General features: G+C 44.7%; 1 protein-coding gene across 1 annotated transcript; it reads left to right on the top strand.

Moving 5' to 3' along the window:
- Positions 1-1,672: 1,672 nt before the first annotated feature.
- LOC125024110 (protein Wnt-5a-like) lies at positions 1,673-13,233 on the top strand. Its single transcript, XM_047611795.1, has 5 exons — positions 1,673-2,807; positions 5,554-5,702; positions 7,682-7,929; positions 10,491-10,783; positions 11,260-13,233. Exons 2-5 carry the CDS (start codon positions 5,566-5,568, stop codon positions 11,716-11,718), a joined length of 1,137 nt encoding a protein of 378 aa, XP_047467751.1. The 5' UTR covers positions 1,673-2,807; positions 5,554-5,565; the 3' UTR covers positions 11,719-13,233.
- The last annotated feature ends 9,356 nt before the right edge of the window (positions 13,234-22,589 follow it).

The following is a 22,589-nucleotide window of genomic DNA, read 5'->3' on the forward strand; positions in this document are numbered from 1 at the left end:
CTGCAGCGTGTGTTTAATCGGACGGGCACTAATGTGAACATTGACTTCGTCTGAGTGCGAGAACGAGTATTTTCACAAGATTAAAGTTTCACCGCCGCTAATGGCAGCTACAACAATAGACTCTCGCACTGCCCAAGAAAGAATTCTTCCCACTTTTCATGGTCTACCAATTCTCTCTCTCTCTCTCTCTCTCTCCCTCTCTCTCTCTCTCTCTCAGTCATAAACTCAGCCAGATGTTGCCCAGTTTTCTTCCTAGGGGAACGCGTGGGGGGGGGGGACCGAGGAGGAAGAGGAGGGAGGGTTAGCGAGGCATGGTGGTGCTGGTAGTGGTGGAGGGGTTAGAAATGTGGCTGAGCATGTTTTAAGTGTTCTTTTGACACAATTGCAGCCTCCCCTGCATCCACTTTGGTAACATTAGCTGAGAACAGAACTCTGTTGAGTTTTCCAGGGCTTCACACTAGAGTCCGCCACAGGTATTTGCAGACACGTGAAGAGAAATCTTTGTGAAAGTCCATACAGTTTGTAAGAAAGCATATTCCAGCACTTAACCAAAGCACTGTGGGAAACCTCGAGAATGTGGGGAGATTGCTTATCATGTTCTTTGATTTCTTTTATTATTATTATTATTATTCCTATTATTGTTATTTGACACATGGTAGGATTTGGAAGAAATTAAAATGTCCCTTTATATGGTTTGCATATAAGAAAATAAAACTTGGGAGTGTGTAAGAGTTGCAAATCGGAGCATGCCCGTAGCCAAATGAAGCAGTTACGCTCTGTGGAATGGTTGCAGAGCGGCGAGATTTATGGAACATGATTAAAACTACAACCAGATCAGCCTAATAATCTTCTCTCCCTCTATCACCTGAAGCAAGTCTTTGCTTTGGCGTGCAGCCACACATTCAGGCGGCCTGCCTCCTTCCATTAATTTTTAGCATTGTTTTACCCCCCTTTTTTTGCTGACCGTTATTCTATCTCCATTTCCTCAATCCACACGAAACTCTGTCCACTGCTATTGAAAATAACAGGGCTTTCACCCTTGAATGCCTTCAGTGTGCAAAGAGGGGGGTGGTGGTAATGGTGGGGGGGGGGGGTGAGGAATCTGCACTGACACACGTGAAACTATTAAACACTTTGACCTCTGATACTCAGCATCGAGCTCATTGAAAAATATCGAACTGTAAGCGACAGATTCCTGCGCCGTGCTTTGAGATAATGTACCATAAAATAATAATTAGAGAGATGACCGTAATGCTCGCAGGCCTCCGGGTGATGAGAGCAGCCTGTATAAGCACACGATATGGACCTGCTTGTCTTGATTCTACTGAGTGGTAACCCGATCTAGCTGCCAGTGAAAATCCAAACTCTGCTCTGGTATGGATAGGGTAATAGCCTCGGGTGCTTTATAAGTTTATTTTAGGTAATAGAGACGCTTGTTTTGTTACAGCCTGTTCCGCCCTTCTCTCTCTCTCTCTTTCTCTCTCCCTCTCTCCGTCTCTCTCTACAGTTTTACTTACGCTGAAATTCCTCGGTTTTTGAAAGTTGGTGACTGAAAGAAGAAGAAGAAAAAATGGGGATTTAGAAATGTGAAGCGCATGCGCCATGTGAAGTTTTTTTTTTTTTTTGCGCCGCGCATCCATGCTGCAGCGAGCTAGTTTTCGAGAGGAGGCGACTGGAGCAGGTGAGAGAGGGAGAAAAGGGAGAGAGGGAGGGATAGTTTTCGGCACTTCGGCGCAGACGGACAGACACACACATACGGTGTGGGAGGACGACGCACTCGGAGTCTTAAGCAAAAGCCGCCGTTGTTCGCACGCTGCGCTCTTTTCCTCCCCCTGGCACCGTGCGCGCTCGCCAAGCCGCACTGTTCGGAGACAGTCCGCGCGGAAAGTTTTATTTTTTTTTATACATATATATATATATATTGGATCATACTGCCTGGAGCTGATTGATTTAGTTTTTTTATTATTATTATTATTTCACTTTATTTATTTTGTACGAGGCGGTTGACTTCCATTTTTTTTTCTTGTGAAGTTTTTTTTATCTCGAGCTAAGGAATTGTCACGGCCGGTTTTCTGTGTGTGTTTGTGTTTTTTTTTTTTTTTTTGCACAGAATGGAAGGGAAATTGACAAGTCGTTTGTGGCGAGGATCACCGTGTGGATCTTTCCGCAGGTAAAACACGCTATGACCTGAGCGTGTGAACGCCTGGATTTTATATTTTATGCACACAACAAGATTTCCTCCTCCTTCTTCTTCTTCTCGTTTTTGTGCTGTGATATAGTTTTAGCTTTAATCTGGAGCAGTTTAAAAGTAGTCCGACTACAATCAGAAGTGAATCGACAAAAGTAGGCTTCACACATCCGACGTTTCCACCAACGCCGCTTGGGTTGCCGTAGATGTTTTGCTTTTTTTTTTTTTTTTTTTTTTTTTTAATAGACACCGCAAAGTCACGCACTGCTCAGCTGAAGGAAATGACCGTTTCCTGTCACTGTCTTTAGAGTTTTAAGACAACCCCGCTTGCTTCCGCAAGACTTCACGCGCACGGAGCGCTTTCACTGATTTGTTTTTTGGAGAGGGGGGGCATCCGTGTTCACCAGAACACCAAACCTGAAGAACTCGCTCAGCCTTGTGCGATCTGTTCATCTCCAACCAAGCACTTTCCACGAGACACGGATAAAACGGCGAGACTTGCTGCTTTCAGTGCAGCGGGAAAAGGGGAGTCTTATATCCACCTGGCCTGCACTGGGATTACTGGTTTGATATCATCTGCACAGAGTGGATTACAACTTCTAACGGACTGTGCTCCCTGGTGAGTAGCCTATAGGTCTCCTGCTTCACTCCACGCAACCCTTAGTTTATCTCAAGGAGTGGAAAATGTGTATTTATGTGAGACGTGTTTTGGACTAATGCAGGTTCTTGGATGTGCACAAAAGCTCTTGACAGATGTGTGAAACATGCTGCCCCCCCCCCCCCCCCCCCCCCCCCCCCACACACACACACACACCAGTGACTGTGACCCATATGTCAGTATCTTGTTAGACAAATAATAAATTCAACACAACAAATACATGTATTTAAAAAAACAAAACACAAAAAACAACTGGTATAATTGTATTGTTATCCAATAATATTTTAAAGTCAGGCAGTGTCCTTTGTGCTGCTGCTTCTCCTCATCAAATCCTTGTACCTGGCTCCCTCTCCTGGTTTTCTATAAACATCAGGGCATGCCAAAAAGGACACCGATTGTTTCGTGTCCGCGTCCATATCGCCACCCAAAAATATCAAATGAATTTTCAGGATAAAACTTCCAACGGGAACATGCGGGTATCGTCTCTTAAATACAGCGCTGTCACAAATTACAAGTGCTCATAATTTGGCAATTACACCACTGTGTCTTTGCTTCATAGTCGTAAAAACATGATTTACTGCTAACATTTTTAAGATCTAATTATTTCATGGGTGTTTCGGATGGTTTGGCCAAATGCTGCAGCAAGTGGAGAGCAAAACACAACATTTTCAGATTTGACCGGAGCTGAAATATTCCCATATTTTCCCATTGTAAAACAAATAAATAAAAAAAAAAAAAATTAAAATCCGTCAGGCTACTTATTTTACATTGATAACTTTGTGTTTTTAAAATGCGGATTTAGCAATGCATTGTAGCCTCTGAGTGATCCACGTTTTTATCATCTTGCAAACGACGGTCTAATTGTTCTCCGCTCAAATTTGTTCAGTTAGATGCCACTTTCCCTGACAGAAATCTGAAGGGTAGTCATCAGTCATCCGGCCAAGTACTAGGAATACTTCGTTCGGGTCAAATCGTTTCCAGGGGTCACAGCGCGCAGGATTTGCGCAGCTGATATTGCGGGTGCCAAACGCAGGAAGTTGTAGAACGGTGATAATAAAATAAAATATGAATAATGTTGAGGTTACGCGACGATTAGTACTTTCAATTAAAAAAACATCAACAACGACATTAATTTCTTAACAATATTCGCGTCTTCTTTTTGAAACGAATTCTCATTATCAAACAAAAAACGCACGAACATATGCCTCCATAACTGTCCGTTTGATTTTGAACAAAGGATACGAGTCACTTGTCAGCCCCGCTGAAAAAAAGAAAACAAATCATATTTAATGGTTGAATTTAGTAATCCACAAATGAAAATAGATTCTTCGAATCCGCTTCCCTTTGGGCGTAACGGCTCCAATTACTGATTACTGACTACTTTTTTTTTTTTTTTTTTTTTTTTTTTTTTTTTTTAAATCGGTGTCAAACCGCCGCCTTCTGTGGATGATTGCTTTAATTTGTGTGGAAGAACTGCACATCATAACCTCACCAACTATTAGTGAGGCAGCGCGCAAACTGAAAGCACATGATGTAGTGTACGTGCGTGCGCGCGCGTGTGTGTACGCGCGCCGAGTGTTTGATGGTGAACTTGGCCTCGTCTTTAATGAGTTTTAGGCAGGCCCAGGTCTCCACGACTCAACCCTGGAAAATAACGCAGCGTGACAAATTAGAGCTGCCTTCAGTCCCAAAAATTCACACACGGCCCAACTGGAAGGCTGTGGCACGTCGGTCTGACTTGCAGATTTAGGGGGTAATTATTTGAACTCATTTTCTGCCTAAATGGCAGCCAAACTGTACCACCGAAGTCTCGATGCTGTTGGAAGATAATGGAAGGAATTTTTTTTTTTTTTTTTTTTTTTTTTTAATTCCTAGTTTTAGTTGCGCAGAAGCTGGACGTTGTGATCAGACCATCACGCGCTGACGTGGCTCCTGTCAATCAAACCCACCTACAATTAATCAATATAAAATTGAATTTGAAAACTGTCAAATTACGCATTTAAAAGCTGCACGAGTCAAAAAGAAACTATTTAAATGTTTTAAAACTATTATTTTTTCCATTTTCTTTTTAAATTCACATTTAATCCAGTTATTATTTTTTGTATAAATATTCCAAGTTATTATTTAAATTAAAAAGGGAATTGAACGTTTTTTAAAAAACAAAAAACAAGAACACGTTTTTATGGCCTTGTAAGCATGTTTATCAAAATTAAAGCTCGTCATTAAAACTAAATACAGCCAGGTTTGAATGAACTAGCAATGCTTAAAAACAAAATCTGCCGAATTTAGATTTTAATTTGAACTAATTTGTGCCGTCTCAATACAAATAAAACACACGCTGACCCTATTTAGGCCTCTCTTCGTTCGCCTTTGTGTACTTCTCATGAGCAGAGGGAAATGTCAGGAATGTGTCTAGCTGAGGTTTCATGATCATTGTGTCTTCTCTGGCTGCACGTCTCTGGGTGATTCACACTCAGACACGCTGCCAAAACGATGGCCTCGGGCCTCTTGCACAACTTTACCTGTTTGCATGTGAATGAGCTGAATGTAGCTGCGCAGAAACGTAGCTAAAAGAATTATTTCCAACACATGTTTGATGTGACGGATGTATGTCTTACGACTCTCCTGCGTTCTGAAACGAGTGCAGGGAAGCAAACATCCAAACAGCTAAACTTGACATGCACTCTGTCACTGTGTTCTCCTTCAGATCGGCGGCAGGATGAACCTGGGCCTGGGCTGCGTGCGTCGGCCGCTTCGCTGGCCCTTTGGCAGCGTGCTGGACTCCAGACACTGCGTCTTTGCCCTCATGCTCCTCACTCTCCTCATGCAGGTGGTGGTGGAAGCCAACTCGTGGTGGTATGCATTCATTTTTGTTTCCGTATGAGCAGCTCTTTTCTCCATGCGCCTTATTTTTGCTCAATGTTCTGCTAACATGTGTTTTCACATTTTAAGTGGAGATGGTCAGTTTTCAAAAGGCATTTTTACTTTGTTTTCGCCCACGCACAAGTCGCTTTGTGGGCAAGCGAGTGCTTAAAGACATGACTTGAAAAAGGCCATCGTTTAGGTGCTGATTTAAAAAGATTTAATAAGTGTTCATACTTGTTCATTACTTAGCTCCAGAGTTAATTTGATGCGTGTATGTGCATGTTTGCTAAGTAAGCCTCCTCAGCTATGAAGTAGGACAACATGCTGACTACGGCACATTAGCTTTACTGAAAGACCTTTTTTTTCCTCCCTTATTTTCTTTCTTCACATATTGCCAAACCAAAATTATGAACGTTATAGAAAACATAGAATGCTGTGGTTTATGAGTCAGCGTCCATACACAACCCTGTGTGTGTGTGCGCGTGCATGTGTGTGTTCTGCTGCCATTAGGGAAAAAAAGAAGTCTATATTTGTGCATGTTAAACGCACAGAGTACGTCTGATAGAGGGATATTCTGTTTACCTTAGAAGCCCTTCTAAAAGGCATTTTGCAACTCTGCACATCCGGTAGCTGTTTCCTGTGCACGACGTTTATTGACGTGAAAATAGGCAGACTGACATCCTGCGGTGACGGCAAAATTACATGAAAATAATAATTAAGATAATTAATCTGAAGATCGAACATGCTCCGATGTGCTCAGCTCATTTGGCACCCACATTAAAGTAATCTAATCGCGGGGGTTAAATTACGAGCCCGGCCGAAGACTCGCACATAACCACGGGGCTCTTTGGAAGGGCTGAGTTCGGAGCACAACCTGTGTGTCTTTCAGTTTCCTCTTTGAGAGGAGACACAGGTGTGAATGATTTGGAGTTTTGGAGCGCCGGCCCCGCTGGCTGCATATTTGGGAGACTGAGCGTCAGTCTGCATGTGTGTGTTCGAGCACACAGGCAGCCTTTAAGTACACTGTATATACATATATATATATTTACTTCTGTGTGTATGTTGTCTGTGTGTTCGGCCTGCGTTCTCTCTCCGTCGAGTTTCCTCAGTCGATCAGGTTACACTGGGGGCTAATTGTCTGTCTCTTGGGGCTCAGGGATGGGCTGCTCTAATTGTACTGTGGCCTGGAACCAGATGCTCATACTAGTGTTTCTCTCTCTCTCTCCCTCTCTCTGTCTGTTCTGCCTGTGTTTGTTCCCTTCTCCCTCTTTCTTCAGCCAATTTTTTTTATTTCTCTGTCTTTCTCTTTGATGTAAATAGGTATTCATTTCCAGTTTTCCACTTTGGGCGCTAAGTTGGGAATGAGCAAGTGGCCATCGAGCAGTGCGCTTCAGTTTCAGACATTCAAAGCGGACACAAGACGAATCCAAACTTAACAAGAAAATAAATAAATAAAAAGATCAGTCGTTTTTTTTGAAATGACAGTGATTTGTTCAGATTAATTTCGCTCTTCTGCACATCATCGTGTTTTTTATAAAACGCAGAGGTTTCGCCTATTAAAGATTAAAATGTAGCAGTCTTAGATAAAAAAAAAAAGGCGGTTGAACCGTTCACATGCTATCAAACTTGGGCGTACACTATGTTACTTGTGGCAGGGGACATTTCTTGGATATGAGGCTCACAAGTAAGGGCAAGATAAGATAAAAAAAAAAAAAAAAACACAGCGGGGAAATTTGCAGTACAAAGGCCACTGAATACAAAATGTCCATGATTAATCGTGCGTTCTTGACACCTCACCTTATTGGTTTTGAAAGACAAGTGTGTGCAGGGCTTTTTCTCCTTCCAGTAACCAACTGCACCTTATTTCAGACTGAGACAGAGGTGCTGATTGTGACTGTGTCCCTGAAAAATGTTAACGGGTGAAAACATTATGTGCCCCCCCCCCCCCCCCCCCCCTCCACTTCTTCCAGGTCTCTGGCCATGAACCCTTTACTGATCCCGGAGGCCTACATCATCGGTGCCCAGCCTCTGTGCAGCCAGCTGGTGGGCCTCTCGCAGGGCCAGAAGAAACTGTGCCAGCTCTACCAGGACCACATGCAGTACATCGGCGAAGGTGCCAAGACGGGCATCAGAGAGTGCCAGTACCAGTTCAGGCATCGGCGCTGGAACTGCAGCACGGTGGACAACTCCTCCGTTTTTGGCCGGGTCATGCAAATAGGTAAGGAATGGGCAAAATATGAAAAAAGAGAAGAGGGGGGAGAAAAAAAAAAAGGCAAATGTTCAGATTCTCAAACAAGCGCATATTTCCTCCGCGGTATTCAGTATCTGCACATTCTCTGCGTTTGCTTTATTTATTCTCTGGTTCACTGACCTTTTTTTTTTGTTTTGTTTTATTTTTGGGGTTTTTTTTTGTTTTTTTTAGCATTTGCGAAAAGTGTGGGTGAAATTGTGCATAGGGCTGCTGATTCTCAGCAGCTGTGCGGAGGGAATAGTTGGTGGGTGAGGTGGCTGGATAAATCACACGTGGCTCTGGCACGCTAAACCAGCCCCTTACACGGAGCAGGAGGGAGGCAGAGAATCTGCTTTTCCTCTGATGAATGGGAGACAATCAAATGCACACACACACGCATATAGGCGCACACTCCGGACTTTAGCAGCCTCGCTTTATTTACAAGTAACGGGAGTGCGTTGAGGGTATGCGCCAATATATCAGCCCTGTCAGAGATGGCAGTGTCTGCTTATGTGTGTGTGTGCTTTTGTAGAAAGTTCAGGAGCCTTACAGTTCTTCCCTAAAAGCACATCCTATCATTTAACGTGGCCTGTTTTAGTTTTGTTTGGACGTTTGCCTTCGCCTTGATCATCTCCAAGTAAATTGGAATGAATCTACACAATGGCGGTGGTGTTCACGGGGAGCACAGTTACAACCGTCCTGGCTGCCTGGTGGCAACATCTGAGCGGATCGCGTTTCACAGCTTTGACGTCTGTCGCTGCTTGTGGTGTTCAAATCTTTTGAGTTCCCTGCAGATGTATCCCGTTCTGCGTTTGTAGTTTTTAAGCGGCCACTTAGCCCGAATTTCTCATAAGACGAAAGGAAAAACTCACAGTGCCACATCAAGTTTTATTCACGTTGCTCGCAGATTAAAGAAAAACAACATTTTTTCATAATGGACTCAACAGCACTTTTTTTTCCCCCCAGAAATAATGTTCCCATTACTCTGCGCAAACTACAGAACACACTATCAACATTTTTCTTGGTGACTTTTCTCGGCGGTGCCGCAGTTGTTCCACTAAAAGCCAATCACATCAATGTTTGCAGCTGAACCAGAGTGACCCTGGCACTGTGTTTAAATGTCACGTCGTGAGCACTAAATACGAAGTTTCTGTCATCCGCGCTGCATCGTGCCGTGGCAGGAGCCTCATTTGCGCTGTATCAGTCCGGGCGGATCGGCGCCGCTTGTGGTGGTGTTCGGCTGAATCCTCTCCACAGATCAGTGGATCTTCTCCCTCCCCGGCAGCGAACCCATCTCAGCCCGCCGTGAGCCAAGTAAACATCTCCACGGTTGTCCATATGAAAGCCAGTCCTGCTGTCTGTCTGCTGGCTTCTGACGCCGATGGTGATTTAAAGCTGAGCTCCGGGGTGGGGGGGCGGGTGGAGGGGTGCTGGCGCTGGCATGGCCAGGTTCTCTCCGCTGGCTGGCTTAGCTGGCTCCACGGAGGGGTGCGTTAGAAACGAGGGAGCACTGTGGGAGGCGACACTTTGTCTGTCGGCAAGTCCACAAATAGGCCAATGTTTTCAAGCTGGATTCAAAGTTATTCTGAACTAATAAATCTTTCACTATCTCTGGTCACTTGTGATGCCGAGTTTCCCACCTAGACATCTTTCATACAAAGTTTCTTTTCTTTTATTCATCTTCTCTCTTTGTTTTGGCTTGTCTTTTTCAGCCTTTTGTTATTTTAAGTGTGTGTCTCCCTTTCCATTTAGCTTTTTTCAACGTCCTCTTCTTGACTTATAGTCTCCCTCTCCTTTTCTTTTGTTCCCCTCATCTCTCCTTCTCTGTCCATCTGCTATTGCCATTATAGCGCACTCTGTAAAGTTTGGCCCAGGAGGTATATGAGCTATGCATTTACGGCCCTCATCTTTAGTGTCAGCGCACCGCGCCACGGCCCTGTCGTCTGTTTCTTCTTTAGTCACTTATCTCCTCTCCCTGTCTCTCTGTGGCTTTTGCAGAGTGACAACAAAAACTGCTTACGCGCATTTTTGAGTTGTTGTTTTTTTTGTAAACCTGTCAAGCTCCAGTCTCCGCAGAGTAAATGTCGAGGGTGGAAGTGGTGGGAGTTAATGAGCAGTGGCTCCAGGATCACCCACTCATGACAGATAAAGTGAAAGGGTTGACGTCGCCCCCAATTTGGCTGAAAACGGCAGCCGCTTGTTAAGAAGGACCCCTGTCACTGGAGGGCGCTCTCTTCTTTCTGGCCAAGGCCCAACAACAGCAAACCAGATTACACTCTTCAGCATGTTGCCGATGACGAGCCTGCAGCGCTTGGCTGAAGTGCTCTGTAATCTTGAGTGTATGGTAAATGCTGTCACATGACATCACATCTCATAACACCGTGCGCGCTCTTTAAGCAAAGTGACAGCGAGGCGCGTTCGATACACAGAAAGTAAACACGCGAAACCCACACCAAATGACAGGGCGCCGTTCGGGCAGATTTTCTCCTTTGCTTTGTCTTTTAATTGCGTCAAATGTGACGTGTCTCTCCCATTGGTGTGCTCCGCAGGCAGCCGAGAAACGGCGTTCACTTACGCCATCAGCGCGGCCGGAGTGGTGAACGCGGTGAGCCGCGCCTGCAGAGAGGGGGAGCTTTCGAGCTGCGGGTGCAGTCGCGCCGCGCGGCCCAAAGACCTGCCCAGAGACTGGCTGTGGGGCGGCTGCGGAGACAACCTCAACTACGGCTACAGGTTCTCCAAGGAGTTTGTGGACGCGCGGGAGAGGGAGAAGAGCTACCCCAAAGGCACATACGAGAGTGCGCGGCTGCTGATGAATCTGCACAACAACGAGGCAGGAAGGAGGGTAAGACACCTGAATTGCACACACGCACGCACAGATATTTAAGCTTTCATTCAATAAACTAGCAGAAAGGCGGCTTCACCAGATAGTGGGGTATGGAACTGAGACAATCCAGGTGGATCAGATAGGTCTCCGCTGATCATCTGCGTAACAGCTCCATCTGCTCTCCCCTCCTGAGGCTTTGATCTGTAGGGAGATGGAGTCACAGGAGACAGCTCTGGGCTTGCTGTTTCTTTCCAAACATCTTGAAACCACCTCAAAGGAAACACAATGCCAGATATCTGTTGCCTGGCTGCACTCTTTCAAGTAGGACAAATGAGCAGACACAAACATTTTATTTTGTGCGCCGGTGGAGGCACGGACAGGGTCACTCTGTGTTTTATAGAGTTATGGAGGAGCACATTATGCAAATATATAATATTAGTATAATCACTTTCGCAAGCTCCTCAAATTCTCTCTCCTTCTTCTCCCCCTTTAAGACTGTGTCAGACCTTGCCAACGTGTCCTGCAAGTGCCACGGGGTGTCGGGCTCCTGCAGCCTGAAAACCTGCTGGCTGCAGCTCGCCGACTTCCGCAAGGTGGGCGACGCGCTGAAGGAGAAGTACGACAGCGCCGCGGCCATGAAACTCAACACGCGCGGGAAGCTCGTGCAGATGCACAGCAAGTTCAACGCTCCCACGAGCCACGACCTGGTGTACATCGAGTCCAGTCCGGACTACTGCTTGAAGAACCAGAGCACTGGCTCCCTGGGCACGGTGGGGCGCCTCTGCAACAAGACCTCGGAGGGCATGGATGGGTGCGAGCTCATGTGCTGCGGCAGGGGCTACGACCAGTACAAGGCCCAGATAGTGGAGCGCTGCCACTGCAAGTTCCACTGGTGCTGCTACGTCAAGTGCAAGCGCTGCACCAAAATCGTAGACCAATTCGTGTGCAAGTGAGAGGAGGAGCGTTGCCCCCGCGCGCGCGCGCTTTCGCTTGCAGACGATGGGCTCGCATCTGTGTGCATTCATGAGCAACGGAGTCGAACACAGAGAGAGAATGGAAGAAAGAAACTATATAAATTATATTTATAGAGTTAAACAATTATGCCATTTGCAAAAAGACACTCTTTTTTTCAACAAAAAAAAAAATCTTATGTCTTCAGAAACTGAGAGTATTGTGAAATATTTATTTTGAGATTCTTATGTTTTTATTTTGGCCCAGTCATCTCTAGCCAATTTCTTTTAAACCCTTTAAGTGCCTGAAATTGGCTGGAAATCTTTCCCCGCCCTGCCCTCACCCTTTTTTTTTTCTTTTTTTTTTTTTTTTAAAGTCTAGAAAAAAAATCTTCAGCCTCAGATGGTTCACACTGATTGTGAAAGTGGGCCGTGCCTCTCCATTTCTAACACGATTAAGGTTTGATATTTGTGGCACAGCCGACTAAGAGGTCCTGATTTGCGGTGGGAGAACGGCCGCGTTGAGAGGAGAAACCCGCCTGTGCTGCGGGGGTAAGGATTTTGTTTTCGTGGGCCCCGTCCCAAACAAGCCCTCGCGTCCTTACCGAAGCCTGTCCCCTCTCGCCACGTGTGCAGTAAGGAACACTGTTGATTTGTACGAGTCCTCAGAGTACAATGGGTACAACAAGAGGGCTATTTTGGGGATTGGGCCATTTATTAAGCTGTCCCAGAAGCCTTAGAGTTCCCCAGGTGCTGCAACAAGCCCTCCACCATTATGCACTTTGATACAGAGGCTTAAACCTGTCTGTACGTGTCTGTTCAGCTGTTATCAATATATCAATATTATAGCCTACATTTTTTTTTTTTTTTTTTGTCTCCATATTAATTCAGATTATCCATTTAACATTATTCTACAGTACTTAACAAGGTTTGAATATATATGGGCAATGTTGTGGTTACAGTGGTGAAATATTCCGTGCTCTGTGTATATAGTATGTCTATCCAACCAATCAGTAAACTGTATTTATTTTCTTTAACCAGATCGTCCTTTAAGCTTAAAAGCAGAAAAGCAGAATCTCGGTATTAGTCAGTATTTAGTCAGAAATCCCAGAGTTTTAAGGTCACTTTTAAAAATAATAATAATAATAATAATTGTTCTCACTAATGCGGCTCTTCACTGTTTTTGTAAAAGGGAAATGCACCTTATACTTTTGAAACCAGTTCTTTGTCTTGTCACTCATGGTTTAGCTTTGCTGTTAACACCCAAATACACAAACACTCACATTACGTCGAAGATGTTCAGACGTTGGCGTCGCCACCGACTTTCAGTGCCACTCAGTTAACTTCACTCACTATCCCTGTGATGATTCCCAATAGGTAACATGTTTCCACCAATCCAACTATGTATATTTATAAGCTTCTCTATGAATTTGAGTTTTGTTAATGTGTTATAGCTGATATTTTGTACTTCTGGCTCAATGCTCTACTTTGTTTCAATAAATATCAAATGTAAAACCAGTGGAGAAGTATTTAGTCTCTGTATTTGCAAAGGAACCTTTTCATGTTTCATTTAGTGTTGCTAAATAATCCTTTCGAACAGTGGCTTTAATTCCCATTTAAACTCTAACTCCAAAATAACATTTTTTTTTTTTTTTTTTTAAATCAAGTCAAGGCTTTCACCTTCATCCCTTCTCTTCAATCCTTTGGCAAGTTTCGAGTTTGAGCTGGGTCTAACATTTAACCCACTTTGGCTCACATCTGCTTTAGGCGCGTAGTGCGCGAAAAAGTCGAAGATTTCGCTTGAGATCTTTGGAAGATGGCCTGAAGATTAAGTTTCTCTCTAGGGGACGGTCGAGGTTGCTTTATAAGTGCTCCTCGACGTTACAGTGACGGTGGATCAGTTAATGGGGGGGATTAATCATACCGTGTCACGAGAATAAGAAGAAGAGGGGGGTGGGGATTTTCAATGTGGGGGAAATTGGGATGTCTGGAACGCGACTGGGCCTTGTCAGAGACCGCTGGTGCTCAAGAGAAGACGCAGAAAACCGGAGAGCAGATTGGGTAATGAGGAATGGGGGATTACACAAGGGCTGAATGAGAAGGGGGTAATAAGGCGAGGGGTTGCAGGGAGAGAGGCCCGAGGGTGAGGAGCGGGGAGAAAGAGCTTCGGGGAAATAGAGCTGAAGGACTACCATTACAGTATAAATGCTCCTGACATCGACTAATATTTACACTTGTAAAATGATACTGACTTTAGGAGCACATCCCATATGTGACCCTGTCAGTTAGCCCTCTGGTGCGAGTCTGTGCGTCTCCGCTCCGTTGCATGTGCACCTATTTGCACAAACCCCGCCGCATCGTGGAAAGTGTTTATGTTTCTGATTGGTGTCACACGGGCCAATAAGCAAAAGCAAGAGGGGAAAAATGCAAGGTCAGCACGAGAGAGAGGGAGAGAGGGAGAGAGAGTGTAAAATGAGCTCAAAGGAGATGGGGACCAGCAAGAGGTTTTACATATTTGAACCTTCTGTCAACAGCTGGGTTTATAAGGATATAAAATCACCCTTCGAGCTTTGGATTTCTCATGTACACGAAGGTCGAGTCATGCTGGACGAGGCTCCTTGAGGATGAGTGACTGACTCGATACCAGCAGGACTCCTACGCTCTGGCTGCGGCGCAAACAGAAATCCAGGTGCACGGCAGGCGGAGGAAACCTGAAACCCACAGGTGCACAGGTACGACTTTCACTGGCGTTGAAGAGGCACGGATACTTCCAAATGTTTGGACAAAATGCTCAGATGTTTCGCTGTGGTTCCATAAAAAAAAAAGAAAAAAAAAGCCACCTTTCCTGCCAGTTTGACAGCTAATGCAGGCGGCTGCGTAAATATTTATATATCTGTCCTGCAGAGAATAATGGCATCTTTTTGGGTCTGTGGTCACGGGGCGATTAGGTGTGATGTGGGTTTTGCACACACAATTAAGCGTTCATTGCCAAAGCACTTCCCAGAGTAGCTTCCCATCACCTGTAAACCTTGGCAGCAGAGTGTGTTAAGTATACTTTCCATTGCTCTCAGATGTCCCTCCTCTTTATCTCTACAGAAAATAAATTTTAACTAAAGTTGTTTTTTTCTTCCAAGAAAAACACAAAAATGGTGGTTTTATTTAAAAAAAAAAAAAAAAAAAGCTTTAATTGTGCCTTAAATGCGTCGTCGCAGCTGTGTATGTTTTTGCTCTTCATTCAAAGGTAATAATTATTATGATTAAGAGAACGGCCTGTGCAAAAACTGAGGTTCTCTCAAGTTATCGGGTGGTTTTTGCTCTATTCTTCTTCCAGTGCATTAAAATTCCTCTGAGGCTCTTCAGGACGATTACGTGACAAGTTGTGCTTTCCTAAAACAAAGCAGCTGGTTGATATAAGGCAAACTCCCTCTCGCTGAAGCCAGATCTTCTGACCGCGACTTTGTACATTCATAAATAGCCTGTTTTGTTGATTTTTTTTCTCCCCCTCCTGCAGTGGAAAAGGCTGAACTAATATTCTTTTATATCCGCAATATACCCTGCTACACATATTGAGGTATTCCAATTACACCACATTTTACCATCTGTGAAACAAAACCTCAGCTTGAACTCCACTATATTCCATTTTTTTTATTTATTTTTTTGCCATGCTGCACTGTGGCTGGGTGGACTCTGAGGTGGTTATAATATATGAGTGGTTGCAACCCCTTCGTGTCACTACGTCGAATCAAACTGTCGCTGGAGAAAATACCTACAATTGCACCAAAAGTGGGGGGAGAGAAAAAAAAAAAGTGCTGTCAGTGCAACCGTCTGGCAAAGCTCGTCTTTCCAAGCCAAAGTGGAGCTTGTTCCATTTCCCGGCTCTTGATGTAAAACGGCAACCAGGCCAAAACGAGAACGCTCCGCAAAGCTGCATTTAGAACTATTTGAGATTGTGGTTGTGTGTTTTAGAGAGGGAGAGTACCACACCGTGACGTCACAAAACGGTCTGGACTGGATCAGAGAGACAAGTCGGTTCCACAGAGTTACCCCCCCCCCCACCCCACGCTCTCGATGCCAATTCCGGCCCAGTGTACCCCCTGAGAAACCGCTCGTGCCGCAAGTTGTTTCAATGGGGCAGAACTCCGCCTGAAAATAGAAAGGTTACGCGTAGAGGTCACGACTTTCATCGCGCATAGCTGAGGTTCCTGCGTGTGTGTGTGTGTGTGCGTAATTGTTAAGGAACGAGAGGGAGGGATAGGAATAGAATTAGTCTGAGGTTTTAGGTGAGTTTGTCTCGTATTGGTCTGAACTAGTTAGCTTCTCAGAATTATTCCCATGTCCTACAATCCCATAATCATGACTATTAAAGCTCGGAATAAAGTTGCAAGACAGAATGATGGAAAACATCCCAGGAAATAATTGTAATTGGAAAGGTAAACACAGCAGAATAGCTGTTTGTGTATGTGTGTGTGTGAGATCGCAGCAGCGCTCGAGCAGTATGGAGCACTGCAGCTCTCCTTGCTTTATTGCTCACAGATGTGGAAGCATATCCACCTTCATGTGACAGTAAAGCATTACAACCTGTTATTCTGTCTTAAATGTCATACAGAACGTCCATTTCACCGAAGAGAGTTTTCCTTTATGTAGAAGCGCTTCAATTGATTTTACAGAGCATACGCTGGGAAGGTAAACATCCGCCGTGGAGTATTTCATCCCCGACGTTCAACCTGCTCTGGTCGCGCGGCGCTTTGTGCTTCTGTATATCACTGTTCTCCTGTCACATAGATCAGAGTTCTTAGTCGGCGCAGGCTAGACGTGCTCGCGCCGTCATTGCACCCTTGCACCGCCGCTTCCTCTAGGAGTGCATGTAGTATTTTACCCAAGGAGACGTGTTTACAAGCAGGCGTAGATTCAAGTAACAGCCTTATTGTCAAGGGCATGCCATGAGAGCTCTTCCCTTTCCTTTTTCTGTGGTGATGATGATGGTGTGTGTGTGGGTGGGTGTGTGGGTGGGAGAGGAGAGGTGGGGGGGGCATAGCACTGCCCCACAGAGAGCTGAGAGCCAGGTCAGAGCCAGTAGCTGAGTGATTCTGTCAGCTAGCTAAGCCTCGATGGATTACGATGAAGTGGGCCCCTGGTGTCGCTCTGACCTCAGTGCAGTTTTGCCCGGTTACGGTTAAAGTACACAGCGCTGCGGTTATTGAAGCCTCCTTCCCCATCTTCATCTCACCTTTGCACTGCTAACTTCACACCTGCCGTGGTTCTGTACACAGTCTAAAAAAAAAAAAAAAAAGAGAGAACGCAAAGATGCATGAGACTGCTGAGACCGAAACAGAATGTTACAGAAGCAGCAAATGTTGATATTTATGCGAAAATGATCTTTCTTGCAGCCATCTGGGGCGTTCCCAGAGCATTCCATGTAACGATTACTAAATCAATAAATTATGTCAAAGACCACCTCGAAATTGGAATTCTCTGACATCACCCGTTTTCGAAAAAACACGCTTCCCGTTCTTCAAGTTTCACCCCGAATTTGTTCCGCCCGGAGAACCGGTTAAGATAACAGGCTCTGCTTGGAGACGGGGACGAAAACAGGGACAAAATGTATCCAGTGCGCCGCTGCGCCAAAGAGATAAAACACAGAAGAGAAACTCGCAGAGGTAACAGCGGAGGAAGCAGGCAGACAGTGACTGATGCACACGCCGGTCCGCGCAATGAAGTCATTTGCTTTAATGCTCGTATTAATGAAGCGTATCGAGTGAAGTGTTGAAGTTCAGGTTTAAGAGGGATCCTCGGTGGGTCCTTGGCCACCGGAGGCAATCAATCAGTCGAGCACAAGTTCTCAGACTTTTAAACTTCCCCTCCTTCGCCAGATTTAGAAAAATGCCATTTGCATGTGATGGTGATAATTAAAATCAAAAGAGAAGAGAGAGGAAGGAGGAGGAGGAGGAGGAAAATGGAGAAGAAGAACAAGTTTCCATCTACCCCAGACTGGTGATTCATTACACTGAATGATGAAATGAATGAACTAAAGGCAGGTGAAGATCATTCTGTCCCCCATCAGCCTGAGACACAGACAACTAATATGCAGCATTAAAAATAAGTACAGCAAATGGACTGTGTTATTGCTACTGGTGAGAGTATAGAGGCCCAGTCATGCTTTTGTGAAACTGAGAAGCCGTGTCACTGCTAGCTCATTTATTAAGGAGCAGCACTACGAGAGAAAAAAAATAAAATAAACCCCTCGCCACCACAGACAAGTCGCACGGGATGCACTTGCATTGAGTGCTTTGTGAAGAATCGACACATACACTCATCATACATTTTACCGTCACAGGAAAAATGTAATGGACCACAGAAAGACATATTTTCCAGCAGCCTTGGCCATCCCTTACCCTGATGACTGACACCTGGGCTAGTTAGCGCCCTCATTAAAAAACACTTAATGAAATAAGGTGTTTAAACAGGGGCATTACACTGAGGTCTTTGTGGTTAATGAATCAGCGCGGCCCAGACGGAAAAATGGAATAGTTGGATACGCAGGTAAAGTCCCGCTAGATCCAATAAACCTAACACCTTTTTAAAGGGGGAATGTCCTTCTATAAAGCTCTGTGTCTGCTTGTGGAACATTCACATTTCCTATTGGTTTTGACTGCTCTTAGAGGGGGGCTCCGAAAGGCCAGCTCATTCCCACATATTGTGTGTTGTGTTTATTTGTCCGCTTTGGAATGGGCCGGAGCTTTTCTAAAACGTAGCTGCCACATTTTAGCAGTAATTACTAAACTAATAAACACTGCGGAGGGAGATTTAGAATTTTTCACGTATGATGATAGTTTGTTTTTCAGATTATCTAAAGAGGAACTTGCTTCATGAGGAATTAATTGGACTGGGTGGATGTAGTAGCCCGGCCAGCCTCGCTGACCTCGGAGAAAGATGAATTCCCTTTCTCGTCGCCGCTAATTGATTCTGTTTAACAAGCTGACAAAAGGGCCCGGTGACAAAACATTCCTTCTGATACGAAGACCCCGGCGGAAAAATGCAAAAGATGACGGAAAAATAAGATAGAGAGGCACCAAAAACAAAACATAGCGAAAAAAAATCAGCCGGAGATATGAGGTGAGGCTGCTGTCCAGCGTTTTGGTAAAATAATTTCCTCCTCTAACAAAATCAAGGTCAGGCAACGGTTAGCAAAACTACAGCTCCGATTAGATCAAAATGCAATTTTTCCCTTCATAGTTCATATCGCATTGACTGTCAATCAGCACCTGCACACTTATCAGTGTTTGTTGTTTTTGAAACACGAATGCTGTTTTAAGTCGAGTAAAGTGTTTTTTTTGTTGGGTTTTTTTGCAATGAGTCTTGCACAACCCGCTGTTAGATTTGTGTGCCGGCTGTGTGAATGAGGGTAGAAATGTGAGGGTTCTGCACATGTGCCTGCATGTATTTATGTATTACGAGAAAAGGAGTGAGAAGCAGAGTGGGATTAACCTGCCTGTTCAGAAGAGCGCTGGCACACTAGTGTAAAACACAACATAATTCAACAGTTCATTGCTTTTGCTTGCTTTCCTCCAACGCAATCAATCTCTTAGGCTTACAGTGCCAATAAAATGCTATATTTCAGTCTTCAGCGTGATGAAAATCTGACAAATTACAGCTCAGCGTGTGAGCAATAAAAATGTGTATTTATTGCAGTGTTAATTAGCCAGAGTTCTTCAAAGCCTCCAAATCAAACAATTAGGCCCACTTAATCATATTAGAATACAAAATATTTCGCGCTTTAATTTAATTTATAAGCATTGTATGCAATGGAAACATCAGTAAAAAAAAAATAAAAAATAAACATTTACAACTTGGACAGATCTGCTGTTAGTGTGTACATGCGTGCGCACGCACATTCTGAACGCTTGTGGTAGCTCGCTGACCCACTCAGTGCGCTGTGTAACTCCTGTGCTCAGGGGCCACCCTTCTTCAGCCATTTGGTTATCCAGCTCACATCAAAGCTGATGGAAGGCTGGCCTGCGGCCCAGCACCATGACAGACTGGCGGGGAGCCTGGAACTCGAGCCCCTGGCTTGAGGCCTACAGGCCGGGGGCTGGAGGTTGACAGGGCCCAGCTATGAGGGCCTGATGAATGGGTTCTGGCACTGAACCGATGATGTGTGTGAGTTGCGTGTGCATGCTCATACACAAAACTCAGGTTTTTGGGGAAAGGTTATGATTGGCTGCAGCGTCAGGCAGAAGGAGAGGGCCAGCTTTAGGTCTTCTTACATGCAGAAATTCGGTTCCCCTGGGTCTCACAGACAAACGCAGAAATGTGTGCATACCGCACAATAGTGCACATCGTTATATGTGAAGTTCTCCTGAGCCTAGGTCCTGGATGGAAAACATTATTCATAATTGACACATAGAATAATAATGTGCCTTTGGATCCAGAGAGTTCATATACTTTGACTTGAATTCATATTGTATGACTTGACTTCACAACTTAGAGGAAAGCCAGTTATCTCATTTGTAGGAAATAGAGACCTTGTATTCACTGGGAATTGGTCTCCATATTCCTTTTCGGCTCGCATGACAAAATTAAGCTAGTTTCACAGCAAATAAGACGAAGACAACTGTGAATGGCGTAAAAACCGCATTTGAGATTTGAAGTCGTTACGTGAAATGCATTTGACACAGTCTATATTTCCTAATGCACATTACATTAAGACACAAACCCGATGTGGCACTAATCCTATTCCCCCATTACTGATGTGCATATTTCTAATGCTGAGAAAATGCAAAACATATATAATGATGACAACTCTGGAGTATAAAGAAAATCAAATGAGATAAAAAGCTGAAAGTGTGTCAAACTGGCTCTGGTGGTAAAACGTAATAATAAGGAAAGTCATTCTGACACCAAAGCTCAAATATACAACATGGACAAAATATATTCAGCCCCGCGGCAAACTGGGAAGTGTCCCCGGTGCCAAGATTTCCCTCGCTGTCTCCCTTCTCCTCACCGGCCCTCGCGTTTCACTTTTCATGTACTTCCCTGTCACACAAACCATGTCTCTCTTCTCTCTGGCTCTTCGAAGCTTCCTCTGGGATGTCAACAAAGAGAACTACGATTTCCTGTTTATGTAGAAGACAGCCAGGAACGAAAGTGAGAACAGCGCTCTATCCACAGACAATACATGACACCGACACACACGCACGAGATCCGTGTGCTCGTCTTTTCCAAGCAGCCAGATCAGGTGTCCACTACATTAGGGCTATCGCTGTCTATGAAAGCTATGTGTGAGCTTTGAATCCTGGCCGTTCTCCAGTTTAGCCTTAGCTCATCGCTCGTGTTGGGGTTCTAAATGACTACTGGAGCGCCGCAGTGCGTTGTCTGCCCAGGAAAACAAGCTAAGACTATCTAAGGCGGCGTGTTAATCTGATGCATAGCAGTCTGCCATCAGCCCCGGGGCCACGCTAATGAGACACTTTAGATTATAAAGGTATCCTGCAGTGCACCTCATTTTATACCGCTTAGATAGTGCCGCATGGCGACTACCCAAAACACGGGTGCTGGAAATAGTTTGAAACTGAACTAAACTCTTGTCTTGAGGAGGTGAACCTAAAATATCCCAGGTGTTCCAGGCTGACCACACAAGGACAGAGCTTTATTCTCTACACTGTGCGGAAATCACAGACTTAATAAATTCGAATTGGGTCTGAAGACATCCTGTGCAATCAATGGGATTTTCAGCAAGGTACCCCGTAATGAGGAAGTCGCCTGCAAGGCACCACGTAGGGGTCTGCCCAGGAAAATTGTTTCCACTGCCCTGATCACGCTGTTCCACTCACTCCGTGCCTCTCCCGTGGCTCGCACTGAGGTGAACAGAGGTAGACCAGTAAAACCAGTCACCCATCCCAGCAACAGTCCAGTGCACGCCTGCAGACATGCTACAGACCTGTACAAATAGCTCACTGTCTGCAGAGGGCTTTTTTTTTTTCTTCCTGAAAGTCTGAAAAGTAGCAGAGGGGAAGTTTATTTGGGAGTGTAGAGCATTTTTGGGTCTTGTCCATTTCTATAACCTATGTATAGTATTTCATTGCACGAAAAATGCCACTTATGCAGAGAGGGTTAGGTAGGCATGGAAAAGATGACACAAGCTATATGTGCAGTATTTGAATGATTTTTTTTCTATGATGCGTGTATGTGTGAACACAACTGGCTTTTATTTATATTTGTGTGCGCTCGTGTGTTTAGCCCTTGCACGTGTGTTTGTGTGAAAGCGAACATTCATGAATGTGTATGTTGGACCAGGATGTTGAAGCGCTCTGTACACTGGCCTCTATACGGCGCAGGTGTTTTGAGTCAGACCGTGGTTCCTAAGTCCTCACCCGAAGGGTTTTGAGAGACTGACATTCCTTTTAGACCTGTCCCTCCGCACTGCAGCTCTGGGGGGACTGTGTGCAGACTGGACCTGCTGCAGCCACCAGCTCACTGACTTCTCTCACTGTTCATTCATAGTCTCATTTTACAGGACTTTATTTAGCAAAGATGCACCTTTTTCAGTGGATAAGATTGTTGCCTAACCCTTTATAGGGCACTCACTGAAATACTTGGAAATTCAAAATTTCAACAGTGTTATTGTTATTGTAGGGCCTCACAAGACTTCTTTTACTTTCATGATTTTATTGTAGATTCCCAATTTTCATGGAGAAAATTAACATTTCTGAATTTATCATACATGGTTCCTTGCCCTTAAGCGGTAAACAAATGTAAATATGTGTTTAGACCAGGGATCTTCAACGTTTTTCAGGCCATTGACCCCCAAAATGGTGGAGAGATTACGTAGGGACCCTCTAATTACTAACACTATGTGTTCATGTGTTCTATATTAA

The sequence above is a fragment of the Mugil cephalus genome, chromosome 1 (assembly GCF_022458985.1).
Source record: "Mugil cephalus isolate CIBA_MC_2020 chromosome 1, CIBA_Mcephalus_1.1, whole genome shotgun sequence".
Classification (NCBI taxonomy): domain Eukaryota; kingdom Metazoa; phylum Chordata; class Actinopteri; order Mugiliformes; family Mugilidae; genus Mugil; species Mugil cephalus.

Coding starts and splice junctions, on each gene's coding strand:
- LOC125024110 (XM_047611795.1), top strand. CDS start 5,566: ATGAACCTGGGCCTGGGCTGCGTGCGTCGGCCGCTTCGCTGGCCCTTT. Junction 5,703..7,681: donor GTGGAAGCCAACTCGTGGTG/GTATGCATTCAT, acceptor CACTTCTTCCAG/GTCTCTGGCCATGAACCCTT. Junction 7,930..10,490: donor TGGCCGGGTCATGCAAATAG/GTAAGGAATGGG, acceptor TGTGCTCCGCAG/GCAGCCGAGAAACGGCGTTC.